The sequence below is a fragment of the Grammomys surdaster genome, unplaced genomic scaffold (genome assembly GCF_004785775.1).
Source record: "Grammomys surdaster isolate TR1022 unplaced genomic scaffold, NIH_TR_1.0 194, whole genome shotgun sequence".
Classification (NCBI taxonomy): domain Eukaryota; kingdom Metazoa; phylum Chordata; class Mammalia; order Rodentia; family Muridae; genus Grammomys; species Grammomys surdaster.
In genome coordinates this window covers 3,685,646-3,707,399 of record NW_021604639.1, presented here as the reverse complement: position 1 = coordinate 3,707,399, position 21,754 = coordinate 3,685,646, and the positions used below count along the sequence as shown (strand labels likewise).

The 21,754-nt window shown below is 47.6% G+C and overlaps 1 protein-coding gene across 3 annotated transcripts in view; it reads right to left on the bottom strand.

The window, feature by feature from the left end:
- Gpr137b (G protein-coupled receptor 137B) overlaps positions 1-14,368 on the bottom strand; it is a 35,708-nt gene extending 21,340 nt beyond the window's left edge. For 2 of the 3 annotated variants that reach the window (XM_028769863.1, XM_028769862.1), the window contains exon 1: positions 13,902-14,368. In XM_028769863.1, coding sequence (XP_028625696.1) covers positions 13,902-14,270 — 369 coding nt within the window. In that variant the 5' untranslated portion in view covers positions 14,271-14,368. The remainder of the gene's footprint in view (positions 1-13,901) is intronic. The other variant, XM_028769864.1, reaches the window with a different exon arrangement.
- Between the last annotated feature and the right edge of the window lie 7,386 nt (positions 14,369-21,754).

Sequence of the window (21,754 nt, the reverse complement as noted above, 5' to 3'; positions counted from 1 at the left end):
TGTGTGTGTGTGTGTGTGTGTGTGTGTGTGTGTGTGTGTGTGTGTGTGTTTAGAAAAGAGCAGAAACAAACCAGGAGGAGTCATGGGGCCTCTCTGGCAGTCAAAGTCAGTCTGATGAAGTGTAGGGACCATGAAGGTTGTCGTATGTGCTGAGAGGTGAGACAGTATGGACTGTGGTCACCTCACTGGGTCTGGCAGCTGGAGGGCCTGAAGGGAAGTGCACACCCAAAACCACAGGCAGAGAGGGAAGTAGGAGCCATGCGTCAAATCTGGACGTCATCAGCCTTTAAAAATGTATGCAAGTGACATGTAAGACAAAGGTTATTTGAGGGCTTGAGGCCCTTGTTAAAATTTTAACAAGGGAGACCTGAGCTGTGTAGAGGCAAGCACCCAGGAAAGGGATGGAGTAGTCAGGCTGTGGCCTCTGGGATGGTTTGAATAAGAGTGGCCCCCATAAGGAGACAGAGTCCCAACTGGCCATCTCATGTCACTAAAAGAAGCAGTACCAGGTTTGGGTTACATCTAATTGAGTTGTTGGCCAAAGGGACGCCTTGGAAATCTCTTAACCTAGGATGTTACCAAGACCAGGATGTTTGTTATAGGTTGCTCTCCAGAAACAGACAGCAAGGCCCCACTGCTGAAGACAACACACGCAGAACTAATTGAACATGGGCATGTCCAGCTGGTGGCTACATAGAGCCTTCATTCCCTACATTTCAGTCTTTGTTACGGGAAGATCCTTTGCACTCTCCCAAAAGAGCCTATCAGCACCAAGCTAACCACAAACCCTTTATCTACGATGGTATGCTATCTCCAAGATAGCTAGGGTAATGGTGGTATAAAGCTAGCGGGAGTAACCAACCAGTAACTGAACTGACCCTTAAGGCCCACTCTATGAGATGAAACCCATACCTGACACTGCCTGGGTGACCATGAACCTGAGTCTAGATAGCCCAGGGGTTTAAGTTAAAACCAAATAATACTAGTCTAAAAAGGGAAAAAGAAATGTAGCGATAAAATGACTCCTGATATTCTGCTATTCATAGTGCCTTGTTCAGCCATCAGCAGAGAAGCTTCCTCCTGCAGCAGATGGGAACAAATATAGAGACCCTCAGTCGGACATTACAGAAAACTTGGAACACTCAGCCCTAAATGGAATGTCTCCATCAAATCCCTCCCCTCAGAGCTCAGCAACCCCAGGGAAGAGGAGGCAGAGTGTTAAGAGCTGGGATCTGAATCCAGGCCAGCTCATACAGACTCAGACTGAGGCAGCATGCACAGGGCCTGCATGGGTCTGCACCAGGTCTCCTGAGACACCAGGTCTTCTAGTTGAGTGTTTTTATGGGATTCCTGAGTGTGCAGATGAGTAGGTCTCTGATTTTTACATCTTTGCTTGGGCTCCTTTCCTTCTGTTGATCTGCTTTGTCCAACTTTTAAGTGATAGTTTTTGGGTTTTTTTCTTATGTTTTATTGTTATATTTTAAAAAACGAGAATGAATGAATGAACAAATGAATGAAAACCTAGCCACTAGGGTAAAGGTGAATGACTGACGGATACCTGCTGTCGGAGAGAAGATCAGTTTTCTCCAGTGGAGCAACACTGGGTCGTCAACCACTACCCAGGCAGGCCTCATGTTCAGGAGTAGCTGACCATCATACAATGGACTGCACAGTAATTTTTGTGTGCTTTCATTTGGTTACAGTTTGGTGTTTTTGTTTTGTTTCTTTTGGGGTAGTGTTTGATTTTGTTTTCTTGGTTTTGGGTTGTCTTATTGTTGTACTGAGCTTTTGTTTTTTGACAAAGAATCTACAGTTGGGTGGGTAGGGATGGGGAAAGGATCTGGAAGGACTAGAATATGATCAAAATATAAAGTTAAAAATTGTTTTAAATAATAAAAATGTAACAGAAAAATTTTTTTAAAAGAGTGAGCCCTCATAAACTCAAATATTTGAATGCTTAGCCACTAGAGGGTGGAACTGTTTTGAATGGACTAGGAGGTGTGGCCTTGTTGGAAGAAGTGTCACTGGAGTGAGCTTTGAGCCTGTCCATGTGTTTCTTCACAGCAATAGAACAGTGACTAAGACAGGCTCCCAGAGACTGGATCAGGAAATGGGTATTTCCTCTTTCCTCTCCCAACCTTGAGACCAGGGCTTTTAGGGGATCCCCCACAGTGAGAAAGAAAGGGAACAGAAGTGGCCTGAAGGAGGGAGAGGACACTCCAGTCATCAGAGACTCCATAGGCCTGCCACCTCTGGCCTCTTCCATGACAGAAGCAAAGAGGATTTTTTGTGGGAAGGGGATATCAAGACATGATTTCTTTGTGTAGCCCTGGCTGTCCTAAACTTGCTGTATAAACCAGGCTGGCCTTGAACTCAGAGATCCGCCTGCCTCTGCCTTCCATGTGCTGGGATTAAAAGCATGTTCCACCACCGCCACCTAGTTTGCAAAGGGGCTTTCCAAAAGTTTGAAGAAACTTTTAACTTTAGTTAAAAGTTTAAGGTTAACTTTTAACCTTTTAGTTTTAACTTAGCTTCATCATCATTTTGTTATCATTGTGGGGAGGGGGTTTCAGTTAGCACAGGCTAGCCCCAAAAGCCAAAATCAATCCACTTCCCTCTGTCTCTCAGGCACTGAGCTTACAGGCCCACACCACCACAGCCCACTTCATCTGCTTTACATTCTACCAGGAGCTGAGCATTAATGATAGAGACCTCTTAGGAGGCCGAGGAGAGAGGATCCAAGTTCAATGTCTGCCTGGACAAATGGGTGAGGTCCTGTCTCAAAAAAAAGGGGGGGGGGGGTGCTGGGTACACAGTTCAGTGACACCTCGCTCACCTCACATCCAAAATGACTCAGATTCTGTCTCCAGCAGGAGGAAAGGGAAGCATGGAAAGGACAGTAACAAAGTCTCACCCAGGTACCATCTGCCCTAGCAGAACCAGGACAGGGTTTACACAAGTCTTCGATGGCACTCAGTAGCTTCTCTATGCTGATGGCTTTATATCTGAGTTTCAGCCTTAAGAGGCTCCAGTTGACAGAATTTGAGGTTCCTGGATGGTGGGATCCTGCATGGTTTTCTAACCCCTTCCAACTACAGGTAACCTTAAAACCCCTCAGGAACCCCAGGCCCTTTGCCACATCCTCCTAGAGGACAAAGGGAGGACCAGGGCCCTGCCAGTGACGCAGTTCTTTTGAGAAGTGGCTGACCTCTGCCTCTCTCCCCTAATAAATCATAGGCTGTTGATGTCACAGATTGGCTCACACCCTTGGAACGCCTGATGATATATGTCTTCAACCACTGCTTAAAGTTGGCAATGACATTCACTACCGTCCCATTAGTTGGTCCTGGTACAACAGCCCACACTACCTTGCAGTGTGTGACAATGTCCTTTGCAAACCTGCTGTCCCCAGAGACACAGCTGTCCCAACTAAAGATCCTCCATGCTTCCTAACTTATACTTTCATTATTTTCAGGACGTGTGTACACACTTGTAATCCCAACATTTAAAAGGCTGAAGCAGGAGGAACCTAGTCTAGGTATGCATATTGAGACCCTGTCTCCAAATCAGCCACCTCCACCAAAAGGAATTCTTTCATGGAAACCTTGCAAGGTCCTTCCAAAAACTAACCATCTGAAGAGTCCTCAGTTCTGCATCCAACCTCATGAAATGCTGTCCCATAGAAAAAGACTGGCTTAAAAAAAAAAAAAAAGAAAGAAAAAGAAAAAAAAAGAAAAAGACTGGCTTAGGGGATATAGCACAATCCCTCAACCTCTGCAAGCTATAACCCTGTCTGTGGGCTGAAGCCCCTGGAAAGCCCCTGGAAGTAAGTGGAAGCTGGCCGTGCACACACAGGTTCATAAGCGGGCGCATGCAAACTGGCCTGGGAATGTTATAAATAGATTGGCTTGCACTTCTTTTTTCTTGGTGCTCGGTATTAAACCCAGGGTTCTCACACATGCTACCCAAGAGTAATATCATTGAGCTACATCCCAGCCACTTAAACATTTTATTTCAAAATATTCCACATACCTGCACAGAGTGTAATTCATGTACCCACCACTCACTTCCAATAGTGACACTTTGTATGCCTGTTCCAGGTGTGTGTGTGCGCTAGAGCACATGCACGAATGGTCAACATCACGAGTCTTCTTCCTTCCTAAATCATTCTTTGACTATTTTTTTGAGAGTGGCTCTCACTAAATCTGGCAGTCTCCAATTAAGCTAGGATGGTTAGCCAGGGAACTCCAGGAATCCTCCTGTCTCTGTCTCCCCAGTGCTGGGATTACAGGCATATGTTACTATGTATGCTTGGGTTTTGTTTTTTTAATGTGGATACCCACGATAAGAACTCAAGTACTCATGTTTGTGCAGCAAGCATTTGACCAACTGATCCGTCTCTCTGGCTTTGCTTTGTTTTTAATAAATAAAATCGCCACAATTGGCAGCTAAGCCCTGCTTGGTTCTGTTCCCTCCCTGGGTGATCTAGTCCCTGAGGCTAGTGTTTTTGATCCAGACAGGCTTATACTTTATTAGGTATATGTACACATGCCAGTAATTCCCAGTCTTCCTACAGCTGTGACCCTTTAATACAGTGCATGTTGTGGAGACCCACAGTCATAAAATTACAACTTTTGCTACTACTTTGTTGCTACTTCATAAAGGTAATTTTGCTACTTTTAAGAGTTGTAATGTAAATATGTGTTTTCCAATGGCTTTAGGCCAACCCCACGAAAGGGTCATTCAACCCTAAAGGGGTCATCATGATCCACAGGTTGAGAACTGCTGATGTATATAGAAACAAACTATGGGACAGTCACACACAGGTCTGCATTTCTTATGCATGCATCCATACCCCTCACAGTCTTCTCCATCTGACCTGTCCACCTGTGACAACACTGGGAACACACACTCTCTAATCCTTACTTTTCCACCTAGTTCTACACTACTGCGTCTCCACGGGCCACCTGTGCATATCCATCTCAAGCAGAGGAATATCTAGGCCAAGAGTGGGGAGTCGTGTGCTGAATCCAGGCTTGAGCCTAGCTAGTCTCATCAATTATCTGCTGCACATCTGGGATAGATAGATGTCTGACCTTCCTGTTCCTCAAGTATCCATAAAATAAGATGGATACCAGCACCTGCCTGGTATGTTTCTGAGGCGCAGGTGAGTCAAATGTGTAAAGGGGTTAGCCAAACACCTGCCTCCTGATAGGCACCACGTAAGCCTGTGCTGGCCTTATGTGGCTACTAGGATTGTATATCATTAGACATGCCTCCGAACCATGATTCTAAATATCAGAAGACTAGCCTAGATGCTTTCTTGACCATAAAAGGAACTCTAGTCTGAATCAGGTGATGGGCTCAGTGGCACATGGGCTTCTACTCATGGCCCTGCTGCACTGCCCACTTCCTGATAGACTGGGGAAATTACATAAACCCAGAAGCCCTGGTCCTCCTCCTCCCTCCTTCACCGTCTCCCGGCACCAGCCATCATCCCATTGCTTCAGGGTATACAGCTACAGGTGCTGAGCTTCTCCCTGCACCAAGCAGGATGGAGGACAGTCAGAGTCCCTGAAATCAGGTGCAGAGTGTGTCCCCTCCTACAAGAGTCCCTGGAAAATTCAGAGTCACTGTAGGGGATCTGCAGCTGAGGTCACCATTGCAAGGCAGCAATGTGAGAATATGCTTTTGCATTCTTTGTTAATTGTCTTCTTCCAGATGGGAGATATGGCTAATGGTCCTGGGTCTCGTGACCAGGGGAGGGTCTGCAATCCACACCTACGCCTGTATCCACGACAGTGACCCTGACTGGCCTGCCCAGGCTATGCTGTAAACATGGTCCCATTAGGCAAAATCATCCTTGGTCCCACAGGGATGCCCTAACACTTAAGAAGAGCAGTTAGAGCTGGATTTGGCCGTGCATGTCTGTAATTCCAGTCTTAGGGAGTCTGCAGTTTGAGGCCAGCATGGGCTACTCGGTGACTTCAAGGCCATTCTCCTTTTTTTTGTTGTTGTTTTGTTTGTTTTTTTTTTTTTTGGTTTTGTTTGTTTGTTTGTTTTTTCAAGACAGGGTTTCTCTGTGGAGCCCTGGCTGTCCTGGAACTCACTCTGTAGACCAGGCTGGCCTCGAACTCAGAAAATCCACCTGCCTCTGCCTCCCAAGTGCTGAGATTAAAGGCGTGCGCCACCACCGCCCGGCCAAGGCCATCCTCCTATGGAAAGCTCTTCAAGTTCAACCCGAAGACACACCAAACGCTGATCAGTGGTCTCCTGCTTCTTCCTGTCAGGTCTGTTGAGAGCCAGATTCAGGGGCAAACACACTGAACAGACTGTTGTCCTGTCATATAACCAGGGTGACACACATACTCATTTGAGTGCTTTCTCAGAGATGTCTGTACCCTCTGTCCTTGGGTGCCCACAAGTATCATTGTGGCCTCCTTCAAAGGGGGCTGTGAATACTTCAATGGAGAGGCAGAGGTGGCCCAGCAGCCTCAAGGGCAGCTTCAGTTTAAGCTCTGCTCTGGCCATCACAAGCTGAATAGGGAAGCACTATCCATCTATCTGCCTTGGAATGGAGACTAACCATCAAGGACAGCTCTGTCACAAGATCTCTCCTCAGTCTCAGAAGGGACAGGGCTGTATCTGACAGGACACTATGATCATCATGGCTCTTACTGAGAGCCATGCTCACAGCTTCAGTTCGGCAGCCGGGGCTGCTGGACCGCCACAATGTATAAGGGAACGTAACCAGGTGACAGGGTGGATGTGTTTCTCCCACAGTTGGAACTAGTTAGTCAAGCCCACGGGCTCCACAAAAGAGGGTCTCTTGGCCAGCGTGCAGCCCTCCACATCTTACCACAGGATTCCTTCTTGGAAAGCAACATTTGCAAAAACCACAAAACAAGTTAGTACCAAAAGTGCCCAGGTTTCTTCTGATCGAGTAACTAACTCTGCTTCAGAGATAAGGCAAACGTGGAGGCTTTTAGACTTTCCCAGGAACCCATGACCCACACGGGTCATGCGGTGCTGGACGGTGTTCCTCGTGCTCTACAATGAATAATAGCTATGGGAACTCCTGAAGGGGAAGTGGCCTGGCTGAGGCCTCTTTTTTTCCCACCTCCTCTCATACTGGGGTGGAACTTAGGACCTTGTGTATACTAAGTAAAGCTCTTCCACTGAGCTAACCCCTAACCTCTTTACATTTTTTTATTTGAAGACAATTATTACCAAGCTGCCCAAGCTAGCTGTGAACTCATTCTGGAGCCCAGGGAGGCCTTAAAATGTTAGTCCTTCTGCCTCAGTCTCTTACACAGCAGAGTTAACAGGCCTGTGCCAACAGGCCCGGCTACTGAGTAAGGACTCTAAAGAACAGCAATCAGGAGGGAAGGGACAAGCCCACATTGCAATAGAGAAACAAGGAAAGGCACTGAGTAAGGATGGCTGGCTGCAAGTAGAAAGGCAGCTCTCCCTAGTGGTACAAGCCCATCATCCTGGGAAGATGAGACACAAGGTTCACAATTCAGCCTGCTGGACCACAGAGTGAATTCAAGACAGCTCAGGCAACATAGGGAAACCCTGCCTCAAAAGAATAAGGAAAAAGGGAACTGAGGATCTAGCTTAATGGGCATGCTTATGTTGCATATGGGAGGACCTAGGACCAATCCCCAGCACTGTGAAATTACCAAATAAATAAATAATATACTAAGTAAGCGAAGCTAGACACAGGGGGTCACTCTGCTCTGTAATGTCCATGTAGAAGAGAAAGCAGTGGCTGTTTGAGGCTAACTGAAGAAGAAGCTCTGTGTTGGATGTGATTTGTTCCCTGAGGCTCTGGATGTTGGAAGTGTGGTCTCTCCTGTGGTCATACTAAGTCATAGTAAAAAACTCTGACATTGAACAAGTGACTTTCCTGTAGGACTTGCTTCAGCAAACCCCCCAAAATAAAGATGGGCCAAGAGCTAGGAAAACAAACAGGTTTGCCCTAACCCCAGGGCTAGGCAACTTTAGTCCACTGACCAAGACCCCAGGGCTAGCTAGCCTACTGCAGTTCACTGACCAAGTTCACCCTGGAGGCTATTTTTAAAACCTGTGTGTTAAGGATGGTTTTTACCTTTATAAGGACTATTTAAAAATGCAATAAAGGGGTAAAGGAATATGTGACAGAGATCACATGTGGCCACAGGCTAAAGTCCTGGCCATTCTGACATCACTTCCTTTCTTACTATATTCACAGGATACCTGGGGAATAAGCATCTTGGAAAAGAATCTACTAGGCTTTGCTCATCCCTCCCAGATACACCTCAACCTCAGCTGAAGGATGAATTAGAATCCCTGAGCCTCTGCAGCCCCCATAGGTGCTGCTCGAGCGCTTGATGCAGCTATTTTTCTGTCTTAGGAGCCCTGGCCAGCTGAAGTTCAAGACTGGCAGAACTTCCAATCTGGAAGTGGATTCCTCCTCAAAAGGAAATTCAAGGTGACCAGGAAGGGCTGAAGGAAGTAGACACAAGACTGGATCTTCCCCAAAGCCTGGATCCTGACAGGGACGGATCCTGAAGAGTGCATGGGACAATACATGGCTACTCAGTCCTCTCATGCTCCCTGCTCTGGTTCAGCTCACTCCTATGCTGGGCTCAGAGCGAAGAAGCTAGCAGGAGACAGGGGACTGGGGACAAGGATGAGGCCTGGAAGGTTAGCTTGGGAATGCTGGCAGATGCACCTGGCATGGGCCACAGAACTCATCCACACAATGACATCAACTTAGTACATGTGTCCTGAAGCCTATTTTTCTGACCATGGAAAAGTAGGGACTTAAATGTAGGGGACCAGCATTAGGAGTTCCCAAGGGTGACTACTACTGTGTAGTTTTCTCAGCCAAACCTCTAAGGGAAGCCAAGGTCAGAGACTTGAACCACAAAATACAGTGGGAGGTGTCTGCCTGTTCCCAGAGGGCCAAGCATTCAAAGGAAGTTTGGGGAAAGGGAGGAAACAACATGCAGAGAATAAAGATGTTAAAGTTACATCTGCTATCCCAGGCATGCTATCCCAGCTGCTACTCAGGAGCCTGAGTCAAGAGTTCAAGACCTGCCTGGGCTATCTGGCAAATTCAAGGCCAAACTTGACAACCTGGTGAGATGTTGTCTCAAAAAACAGTCAAAGACATCACAGAGGGGACAACAGAGGAGTCTGGCCTGCTCAGACAGGAGGTTCTACCCAGGAGGCACTGGGAGCAGGAGCACTGACAGTGAACGTGAGCTCTCCATGAGTAGGCATACAGACACAGGTCACATAGCTATCCAAACACTAGCACATGCAAATATGCAAAGGCACACACAGATGTAGACAAACTGATATTGAGAGACACATACATACAAGCATGCATAGCAAGTATATAACCAAAGATGCACATAAGCATGGACACACACACACACACACACGAGTATACACCCAAGATTTAGACAAGCATGTACACATGGGCAAGTTTTCACAGATGTACACAGGGGCACACACACAGGCATATACACAAGCATGTACATTGACATATATAAGGGTTCACTTACATCCAGCACACAGGTACACAGGTACATGTACTTGCAGACATTTGTATATATACACACACACACATACACACACACACAAGCATGCACATAAACAACTTCTCACAGATGCACACAGGGAGCAATTCAGTACATACAGTGCCGATGACACCTTTGCTCCTGTGGTTACACATGCAGCTATACAAATGCACACCAAGAAATGCACACAGCCCTGGCTGACCAAGAGCCTGGGGAGTGGCCGAAAGGCCCAGAGCACCTGGGCTATGCGTAGTGCACAGCCCAGACTAGGCATGGTTCCAGCTCTGACATGAGATACCTGGGAACCGACAAGATCTGCCTTGTCTGTTTCCCAAGCTTTAGACTACTTGACAATCACCAAGAGGCCTAGGTGTTTCCTTGCCCCTCCCAACTCTCAAAGGCCCAACTAATACAGGCATTGAATAGATAAGTTTTGACTGAACTGACTGCTAGAAGCCATAACAAAACTACACTTAGTCCAAAATCTGCTACCCCGTTTTCCTGGTGGTGTGGTGACAGAGTCCATAGATTGGATTTTCTGATGTCTCCTATTTCCCAAGTCAATGTCCATACCACCTCTCCCACACAGAGAGCTCACTCCTCTCATGGAAGGACCTTGTCATAGGGTTCACAAAAAAAATTCTGAACTCATCTCAACCATCCTCGGGAGTCTATAAAATTGAAGTCCTAGACTAGAAATTTCTAGGGTGTCTGGTACACAGAGCTCCAACCACCAGGATTTCAGAGCCTCAACCACCTCATGACCTTCAGCCTCTGCTGTGAAAATAGGCCTGCCTCATGCAGGGAGCTGAGGCTTTTTGCTTTGGACCATCTGCCCCTATAACCTAGTAAGGGGGACACTACAATGACCAATGCACTGAGTCCACAGGCCTCAGTGTCAAAGCCCCCATCCTGCCCTGTGAACTATGAAGAAAATGATCTGATGTGGTGCTCAGCAGACTTTAGGTCCATGGCATCTGTGTATGTCTGATCCTCCCCTGCAAGCCGCGTGCAACTCAGTTGTCCCATGGAATTGGTGCAAGATCCACCACTGGGAAAAACAAGTCCTTAATACCCTGTATACTAAATAGAGCCCAAATATTTAGGGATAGCATACGCTCACGCTGATACAGCTTTCTTACAATTAGCAGGCCAAGCCAGTCACTGGCTGCCCCTCCATCTTCCTGGCTACACAACAGAAAGGGAGGCCGAAATGGAGCGTTTCATGAGCCTGCTGGCCTGAGAGCACCTCCTTCAGGGTCTCTGAGGAACCTCAACAGGCACTTGCTGGCCTGAGAATCTGTAGGCCCAATAGGTATAGGTATCAGATAAAGGTGACTTTGCTAAGGAAGTTCTGTCAGAGCTCACTGTACTGAAGTCCTGTGAGTCTGAAAGCTGCAGGAACTTAGAGGGTAGTGCCTGCTCCTGGCTCAGTTTTCAGTAGAGGAGAGGGCCCTCCCATCAGGCAAGGGAAATAGGCCCAGATGGAGAGTCCAGAAGAAGATACTAGTAGGCACATAGCCTAGCATCTGTGTGGTTAAACAATACAGGGGACCCTACCACTCCTAAGGCTTCACTCAAAAGACTCAGAAAGTGGGCCAGAAGGAAACTAAAGCCCACCTCATAGACAAAGTAGTCACCCACAGAGGCAGAGACAGAGCAGGACCAGGGTAGACAGGTTGAGCTACCAAGCAAGGCACTGTTCCCCTGACAGGCCCTTGAAGGAGAGCAACAGGCTGAGAAAGTGGGACACACCCTTTTTCAAACTTCTCTGTGTGTGTGTGTGTGTGTGTGTGTGTGCAATAAAATGCGTGCAACAAAAATACCGTGGGGCATTCCAGGGGTGGGGTCATTCCACCTGGGATGTCGGCTCACTCTGTGGGTAATGCCTTCTCTTTCTGAGTCTTGGGAGGGAGAAGAAGCAGCTCATGGGTTATAAGGAAGGCTAAGTGACATTAGTGTGCCAGGTGTAAGGTCATGACAACAGGAGGCAGCTTCCTCTACCTCCCAGACTCTCTTGGTCATTTCCAACCCTTAAGCCACCCAGCTCTCCCCCACCCAGCGTCCTGCCTCAAGACCTCCATCTCTGGGGTTGGAAGCATTGTCCTGCACAAGCATCCCAGCCCTTCCGCTCTTCAGTCCCTTAAGTCATGACCAGCAAGTGTGTGTGTACATATCTTATCACCTCAACTGGATTTGAATATTTCTGGGGGGTCTGAAATAAGTCTCATTCTGTAGTCTAGGATGGTCTTGAACTTCCAGCAATCCAGACAGGCACCACCAGGCCCAATCAATACACACTTAATTGATAGTCATGGCCCTCCCCCATGGTGTGAGATGAGATCCTTGGAAATCCACATTTCAGCTTGGCAGGCTGGAGTCCAAGAGCCAACTTTCTAACTCTCCAGATGGACCAGAATTCTTGTCAGGAAGCTAGCAATGCCGCCACCGTGGTGCCACCTTCTCCTGCCAGCTGAGTCCTCAGACAAAATGCCCACCCAAGAGGGAGGCATAGAGAAAACAAGGATAGTGATGGGGGTGGGGGTGCTCCTGACCAGTGGCTCTGCCTGCCTGGTCACTTTTCCCCTTGCTCAGCATTTACTCGACAACCAGCAGATGGTGCAGAAAATGCGCAGGCCGGTCCCTAATCCGACTCTAAGAGCAGGCTTGGCATGTGACTGCCAGAGAGTAAGGGCAATGTACTCAAAAGGGACAAGAGATAAAATCTCGATCTGAGACATGGTTTTCCAGGTGACACTACCTTATCTGACCCGTGCATCTTGCAGGAACCACCCTGTCTTCATCCAATTATAAAACCTATATATCACAGAGCCCAACGGCCTGGACTGGAGTTCAACATGGCACTCTGACAGGCCATGCCTATTACCCCTGGACTGGAAAATATGCTGACCCACAGGACCACTAAGAAGTCTCCAAGCAGAGATTGAATACATATAGTATTATCAAATATTAATATATATGTATATGCATACTCCACTAAATATTACATTTGACTGGGGGAGGGGTACAAGGTCTCATGCTATAGCTCAGGCTACCCTGGAACTCATAGCAATCTTCCTGGCTCAGCCACCCAAGTTCTAAGATTACAGGTATGAACCACCACACCCAACATGTCTGATATCTTTCCTCCTCTCTCCTTTAGATTCCCTACAGAGCCTCATATATCCCAGGCTAGCCCTAATTACAGTGTAGCTGAGGCTGGCCTAGAACCCCTGATCTAGGATTTCAGGTGTGTACCAATACACCTGGTATTTGTTAGCCAAAAATATTTCTCCCAAATTTCCACCATACAAGAACAACTGTGACCCTAGCCAGTCAGACCCATTATTCATCGCCATCACACCACTGATCTGCACGCCAACAAGGACCATTATCTTTTCCTCAATAACATTTTCTTTTTGAAAAACAGAGATACTGTTCAAAGGCACAGAATGCCTGGTTGCACAGAGCCTCTGCCAAGAAGACAAGTAAACCACCCCCAACAGGTGACACAATAAGAGCTTGCCCCTTGGACAGAGTACTACTTGAAAATGGACATTGTAGTGCCTGGGAAGCTAATGGGAACTGGAGCTGGCCAGGGCAACATCAGTATCATTAAGCCTTTGTGAAAGGCTTTACTCGGTATTGGTAAAGCCTTCTGCAATCACTGTACTTTCATTAAGACACAGCCACAAGAGCCCTCGTGCAACCCTTTAGCATATTAACTACAGGTCTCATAAAACCAAGCTGCTGGTCCTGTAAAAGAGTTCAGGTTCAATTTTATGGCTATTTCTTGAGGCTTCTCCGATGAGTTCAGACAGCAAGCCAAAAACCTCCTGCAACTGCGGGGTTGGGTGTGCCACCAGACTGCCCTGGTGAAGCAATCCTGTGGAATGAGTTACTAATTCACAGTACAGTAGGGATTCTAATCCCGAAGGTTCAAAACATCTCATCAAAACCCAGCCTGTCCCATCATTATTTCCAACAGGCCATGCCTGGCCCCAAAGTGAAGCCAACATGCAGATGGCCTTCCAGGCTAAGGGATAGGTGTCTTGAGATGAGCAAGGGAAACAGGGGAAAATAGAATTCAGGCACTCCTTGCATCAGCACCGAATGTGATGTGCACAGAAGACTCCCGGCGCCCTATGAGTCCTCCCTATGTTTGGGAACAGTGGAGGTTCACCTGCGAATAGGGCTCGCAGATGGGATGGATGGTCTCATGACCCCAGGACCAGCGCCTCACCACGACCCCCTCAACCTGCGGCCAAGGAGACCTGCCCCCTCCCGGAGGATGGTGGGCAACCCGGGCAGGTGAGCGTCTCTCACCTGCGTGAAGTACAAGTTCATGAGCGTGAGGGTGAAGAACTGTAGGCACACGGGGAAGCAGTAGAGCAACCAGAAGACGAAGGGGCTGAACGAGTTGGCTGCCACGAAGTCTCGGAAGTAAAAGGAGAAGAGCACAGTACGCAGCGAGGCCCAGAAGAGGCAAAGGAAGAGGAAGACGCTCTGGTAGCTGAGCCGCTTGTGACGGTAGCGCAGCACCAGCCAGAGCTGCGCATAGATGAACACGAAGAGGAGCGCGTAGAAGGTGGTGTAGACCGCGGTGAGGCCGAGCTTCACGTAGGGCGGCACCGCGGGGCTCAGCGTAGGAGGCAGGGAGTCATTGCGCACCGGCTCCCACGGAGGCGCCTCCATCAGGCTGGGGCGGCTCGAGCTTCATCGGGGCTCGCAGCCGTTCGCTCCCGGGTACCCGCGCATCGCGCCGCGCCCGCCGCTCCAGAGCCTAGCCGGGAAAACAAGCCGCACTTCCTCTCGCCGCACCACATGATCTGCTGGGCGGCCTTTGTCTGCGATTGGCAGCGCCGCGCCCCCGGGAGCGCGCGCCCGCACCCGGCCCGCCCATCCCGGCCTTGCGCGCCCCTGGTGCGCGCGCCCTGGGGACAGCGGCCTTAATGCTGAAGCCAGGTCCGAGCTTCAGTGCCAAGAATCCTATGACTGTGGGAACCCATGGCCAAGACTAGAGGGATCCGCGCGCCAGTGCACTGCGCGCTCCTAACCTGTGTGCACCGGCCTCTCAGGACCCCGCGGCTGCGGCTGGGAAAACATCTATGCCCCTGACCCATGCGCTCCCCATTATCCCGCAGATGGGGATGGGATGTGGAGAATCCATGTCTAGGATCTGTGCGTCCCCCGCCCCCCCCCCGATCCTATTGATGGTGCTGGGGAGTATCCCTGCGCCGCTGCATCGTGCGCCCCCTCATAGCACACAGTCCTGATCAGTGCATCTCTTTGACTTCTCCGTCTGGTAACGGAGGAGTTTTGTGCCTCTGGCCTGAGCATCCCTTTTCTCACACACAAACTACGCGCCCCTAACCCCACAAGCCTGCGCGCTCCAGACGTGGGAGTCTGAGGCTGGCATTTCGTTGGGGGTGTGGCTTGGGGGCGTGTCTGCGCTCTTGACCTGCGCTTTCTGCTGATGCCTAGTTTTGCAGTTCACTCTTTTATTTAAAAACCAAACCACTTTGCAAGTTCCTTCTCCCGTGCACCCACACGCTCACCCGTGTTAAAAAATTAAAATGTAAGCACAAGCTGGCCAACTTCTGCGGCGCTGCTGAATTCTAAATGCAAATGGTCAAAGGGCTGGAAATTCTTGCTGGCCTGTACTGGTAGCTACTGCTCTCAGACCAAGCTGCACAGTGTTCTTCTCCCAGAACCCCTAACTGCCCGCCATAGAGGGGCTGCAGAGTCCTCAGAGCAGAGGAGCACTTAAGAGCTAAAGAGACCAGTGCCAACAGATCCACCCCTTTCCTTCTTGTGCTCTCATTCTCTCAGCTGCTGCAGCCCAGTGTTTCTCTGGTCTCAGATAAAATTGACTCAGATACTCCCAAACCCTGCGCTACACACCTTTATTTGATCCCATTGTTGTCATATTGTAGCCAAAAGCACACACCTTTAACTCAAGAGCTTTCTGTTTACTGTAAACGAGTATTTGTGGTGTGGCTCAGCCCTAGCACACACCTTTAATCCAAGAGCTAAAGTCAACCCTAGGTCAAGAGGTGGAGCAAGTGACCAGCTGACAGGGAGTGAGCATAAGTAAACAGAAAGGAAGGGCTTTGAGTTGAAGGGTATTTACAGCGTGGAGAAGTAGAGATTTTTCCTTCTGTGACTTCCGGTGAAGTAGAAAGGTCAGCTGGGCGCTTTTTCTGTCTCTCTGAGCTAGCAGGCTTTCACCACAGCCTCTGGTTCCTAAGTCTTTGGTAAAATGGAATGGCTGGGATTTTTGTTTTATAAAACAATACTGAGCTCTCAAGTAAACCAGGCCGCCTGTGTGCAGGCGAGGCTAGTGGAGCAGTTACCATAAGCAGGCTTTTTCAACACACTGCTCCATCTCTTCTGAGTCCCTTTCTCATTTTTGATTAAGATTCAATTTTGTGCCTAATTACATGTTCTTTTAGCTTAGGAAGCCAGGCCTAAAGTGAAGCTGGCTTTTCCTCAAAATTGCAGTGTATACACTCCCAGTTAAACAAGGTCAACGTGAAGTTTCTTGTCAAAATCTAATCTTTCCCCTGTAGGCACCAAGTTGATCTGCCTTCTTCTGACTTGATCCACTTCAGTGGTTTCTGCACAAAACAGTTGCATCTCTCTAAAGATCATACCTGCTTGTTCTTCTTGTTTGATTTCCCTTAACTGCACCTGCACCTTCTCAGGAATACCCCCTACTTACGGAACTCCTAAGGAAGGATAAACAGTACCAACCCCTGATAAGATTCCTGAGCAAGACAACTCTTTCGTGCCTTCCCCAATCTCTTGTCCGATTCTTTCACCTGTCTGTATAGGGTTGAGTCATTTTCTTCAGAAACTTTGTTTTCAAGACAGGCTCTCTATTTGTAGCTCAGGCTATCATGGATCTCACTGGGCTTTGAACTTAAGATCATCCTGCCTCTACCTCCTAGGGCAATGTACTCCTAGACCACAACTTCTACCATGTGCTGGCTGCTTAGGTTAAATACTTTGTGTCTTTCTGAAATATCCCTGTCTAATTGTCAGTCATCTCAATATTTGTGTAAGTTTCCTTTGGATAGAAACATTGTCTTGTTTACCATTGGCTCCCCTGGCACATTGAAAAAAAAATCTGTCCCTATTTTATTATATTGAAGAAATATAATTTGTCCTTAGAAACCAGCCTTTAAAATCTGTCCTATACTGTGCAAGAATACACTGTCCTACACTATCCTATACCTCTTGACCCAAGGTGGCTGCTTGCTCTCCAACTATTGAGTCCACAGCCCATTCGGGCATCAGAAAGCACAGAGGACTGAAGGGCATTTGACCCATCGTGTTTATGGCGGCATCCCAGAAATTACGTACATGCATCGGATTCCTACTCATTAGCAGAATGTCATTACCTTAGTGAGCTAACTACAGAAGAGGCTGGGAGATACTATTCAGTCTATATGGTGCTCTACAGTTCTGAACGTCACACTTCTACTGATGCAATGTGACCAAATACATGGTTCCTACTCCTTCTGCCATGCCTTTCTCACCACGATAGGCTGTATCCTCAAACTCTGTTCCAAAGCCAACCCATCCTTAAATTGTCTCCTACATATTGAGTATTTTTTCCACAGCAACTTGAAACATAGCTAATACAGATGGTTACTTTTGTTAAGTATTGAGATGCCTATCACTAGTTGGTCCTGTAAAAAAAAAACACAGTAGAGGAAAACAAATGGAAAGCTGAAAACAAAGCAGAAGTTAGGGTCCTTGTTAAATAGCTGCTCCTAAGGCTAGGGATCGTGTTGGTGACCCCTCGCTTTGAGGCACATAGTGTAATCTCTATTTCCTTTTAGTTTTATTTTCAGTGTTGTGAATGGAACCCAAAATCTGCTTAGTACTAGGAAAGTACTCTAACCTTGAGCTACAACCCCAGGGCTCCCTTTGTCTCTATCAGGTCCCTTGTCAGGTCAAAGTTTCATGAGGGTCTTAGCTTGTGAGTGTTGGCCCTTGGATATGCTGCTAGTGGGAGGGCACGTTTCCATGGCCAGATGCCATCCTTTCACTCATCACATAACCACCCTTGGTCATCACTATCATCAGAGCAAACATGGTCATCATAGCATTGATTGTCATCATGGCCATCAGCAATGGCAGCAGAGTCATTACAGACCTCACAGGCACCGTAGCCATTACCATGATCATAGTCTATACTGTCATTCTAACCACTACCATCACCATAGCCACCACAGTCACATAGCCACCACAGTCACATAGCCACCACAGTCATCATAGCCACCACAGTCACATAGCCACCACAGTCACATAGCTACCACAGTCACCATAGCCACCACAGTCACCATAGCCACCACAGCCATCATAGCCACCACAGCCATCATAGCCACCACAGCCACCATAGCCACCACAGTCACCATAGCCACCACAGTCACCATAACCACCAATGTCAGCATAGCCATCACAGTCAGCATAGCCACCACAGCCATCATAGCCACCACAGTCACCATAGCCACCACAGTCACCATAGCCACCAATGTCAGCATAGCTAGTGCTTCTTCAACCCACTCTCATGAGGAGTCTTAGAGAACCAGTGTGTATTTCCAGGGAACTGTGCCCGAATCCTCCAAGTAGAAGAATCCCTTTGACTCCTGCATAAGTTAGTTTCTACTGTCAACTTGACACAACCTGGAATTACCTGGGAGGAGGGAACTTTCAGATCAGAATGGCCTATGGCATTATCTGTAGCCTGTCTTCAATGAGCATGGATGTAAGAGGGCCCAGTCACTATAGGTGGCATACTCCTGAAAGAGATGACCCTAGGCTGTGTAGGAAAGCTAGCTGGACACAAGCCTGGAAGCAATCCAGCCTGACTCAGCAGCCAGCAGGCAGTGTTCCTCTGTCCTTTCTGATTCAAGCTCTTTCTTGAATTTCTGCCCTGACTTCCCTCAGGGATGAACTGTGACTTGTAAGTGTATGATAAAATAAGTCCTCCACTGCCCAAGTTGCTTCTGGTTATGGTGTTTGTCACAGTCCCCAATAGTCTAAAACTAGTGGAGCCAGAGGAGAAGGAACAAGCTGGTAGGTAGAGGAGTGACATTCTCTTCATCTTGTATCCCTGTGTCTAGATTTTTGTGCTGCTGGACATGGCCATATGGGTTCCTTTTTGTGCAGCTGTGACTGAAATACCCTCAAGAGCAACTTGAAGCTTCTGCCCATTACAGAGGTTCCAAGTTCCAGCTCATTGTGTTTTTCCCTAAGCACTTGAGTGAAAGTATGCGATGACAGCACTGTGTGGTGGAGAGGATTCTTTACCTCACCACGGGTGGGAAGCAGGCGGAGGAACAGGAAGGAACTAATAATGAGATATCACCTCCAAAGGTTCCCTACTGACCTAATTCCTCCAGGGAGTCCCTGTTAGATAAGAGATAAAAGACATTTTAGAAAAAGAAACTGAGATAGCATTTGCCCCTCACAAGATCTGTTTGAGGAGAGTTTTGAGAGCAAGGCCATAGGGGGTCACAATGAGGAGTCCCCTCTGAGGAGATGGGAAAGAGTTGGAAAAATAGCTGCCATGAATAGCATAACATGGTTTCTGAGTGGAGAGAGATGGGAAAGTTAAAGTGTCATACCATAGGCAACATTGTGATGGCTCCAAGGGGGAGTCCCTATAAGACAAAGGAAGCTCCATCCTTCTTAGAGGTTTTCAGGGGTTGACAGGCAAGCTCTGTACTACATGACTTGGTCTGGTCTGCCCTATGTGCCAGGAATCACAAAGCAAGAAGATATCATATAAAATGAAAGTTAGAATAAAATTTGGTTGACTAAAGCAGGAAAAGAATTCAAAGAAACATTGACCCCAGCAGTGGTGGTGCCCTCCTCTAATCCCAGCACTCAGGAGGCAGAGGTAGGGAGATCTCTGAGTTAAAGGCCAGCTTGGTCTACAAACTGAGTTGCAGGACAGCCAGGGCTACACAGAAAAATACTGCCTCAAAAACTAACAACAAACAAACAAACAAACAAACAAATCCAAGAACTCAAAGAAACAGGAACAAATTAAGCAATATGGGAGACCTGGTTTTTAATGTCCTCCATTCTGTGGCTACCCACAGGCTGGTAGTTTGTCCCTCAGTCTATCCCCATGCTGGACAAAACTATCCAAAGTGGCTAGAAAGGAAGACAGGTACAAGAGGAAGAAAAATCTGGCTAAGGACAGCTTACTAATAACCCTCCTTCCAGGATCAATTCAGTTGTGCAAAGTCTACCAGGAACCCTGGGTCTTCCCATCTTTCTTCTTTATCACCTTCAGCAGATTGGCTTTAATCCTGAGAACTGTCCCTTTATGGTGGCAATGTGGCAGCTGTAGTCACTGCAATTATATTCACATTCAAGGCAGAAGTCCAGAGTATGCCAAGGTTTCTATATCAAGAAGGCGAGGCTTTACTGAGAAACTACAGTCTGACTTGTAGGTGACTCTCTCAGGAAAACACCTATTCCATCTAGACACACAGTGGAAGCAAAAGGCACCCATTTGGACCAGCTAATCTCTATACAGGGAAAAAGAAAGGAAGGAGTTTACCAAAGGAGGTGGGAGAACTTCCATCTCTAGAACAAGACTATGCAGTTCTTTGCCTTTGAGTCATGAGCTTCCAACTCAGTTTGGGGCAAGGGCATCTAATTAACAGAGCCTCGGCCACATCTCAGTGATGAGACCGACTAAGAACACGACAAGAGTGCATCAGCAGTTCCTCTTCCTGTGATGGGACCTTCCATTTCACAAATATGACTCCTTCTTTGGGGAAGCCAGATGGTAATGAATAACTTAGCATATTGTATAGGTCTCACTTGATTATTTCATGCATCCATTCAACAGTGAGGAATTGGGGGCTGGAGAGTGGCTTGAAGGGTAAGAGTGTTTGTTCTGCCAGTGTGAGGAACTGAGTTCAAATCCACAGCACCCACCTAAAAAGCCAGGCAATGCTGCACGTGCCTGCAGCCCCAGCATTGAGGAATGGTGCCCTTGGATCCCTGCACTTGGGGAGTGGAGGATGCTGAGTTCGAGATCATTCTCAGTTACATAGTAAATTTGAGGCCAGGCACGAGACCCTGTCTCCCTCACTTCCCATGACCCCCCAAAAGTAACAACTTTGTAAGAAATTAATATACTGTTGGTGTAGTATTCCTATTACCTGTCCTAGGGAATTCTTAAGTAGTTAATGGGTAAGAGTAAGAGAGGCTAAAGAAAGACATTCCTGTTTGTCTGACAGCTTATTACATTGTTATTATTATTATTATTATTATTATTATTATTATTTTGGACAGGGTCTATCTGTACAGTCCTGGCTCTCTGTGTACCAGACTGGCCTTGAACTCACATTGATCCACCTGCCTCTGCCTCCTGACTCCTAGGATTAAAGGCATGTGCCACCATGCTGAGCTGTCACTTTTCTAGTGACAAGAAGCAGCATAAACAAATTATTTTGGCTAGTTAGCAGGCATAGACTCTATCACAGAAGAAGAGGTATAAAAGTAGGGAGGCTTCTCTAAGATGGTGGTTTACATCACTCAGAGAGCGGAGATTAGCCTGGAAGCAGAGGGAATCTTCAAAACCTCTCTCCCCTTAGTGACCTACCAACCACCTCCAGCAGGCTCTACCTCCCAAAAGTCTCACAGTATCCCCAGATAGCGCCACCAGATGGGTACCAAATGATTAAACATGTGAGCCAGTGGGGGAACATTTACATTTAAACCATAATACCTAGGAAATTCTTCCAGTTCCCAAGTCCCTTCTCTGAGCATCCCCAGGAATCCTCAGGGAGACTCTGCCTCAGGCTAACTGTTAACAGTAAAAGGTCTCCAGACCAATCTCTACCTACATTCCTTGTCCAGTGACAAACATCTGCCCATGCTCCATCTCAGAACACATGACACCCCAAGGCACTAGAGGCTCATTTAAATAAATAAATCTGCTCAAAGCCTCCTCTGGTGGGGTGAAAGATACTGTGCTAAGTGGTTCTGCTGATTCTGGATGTAGACACACATTATGGTGAGACATAGCCAATGACAACCTGTACCATCTGGAATAATTGTATTACAATTGTGTAGAAGAGGGCAGTCACCAGAAGAAATAGCAGTCCATAGAGGAAGGCAGGCCCTTGACCTAAGAACCG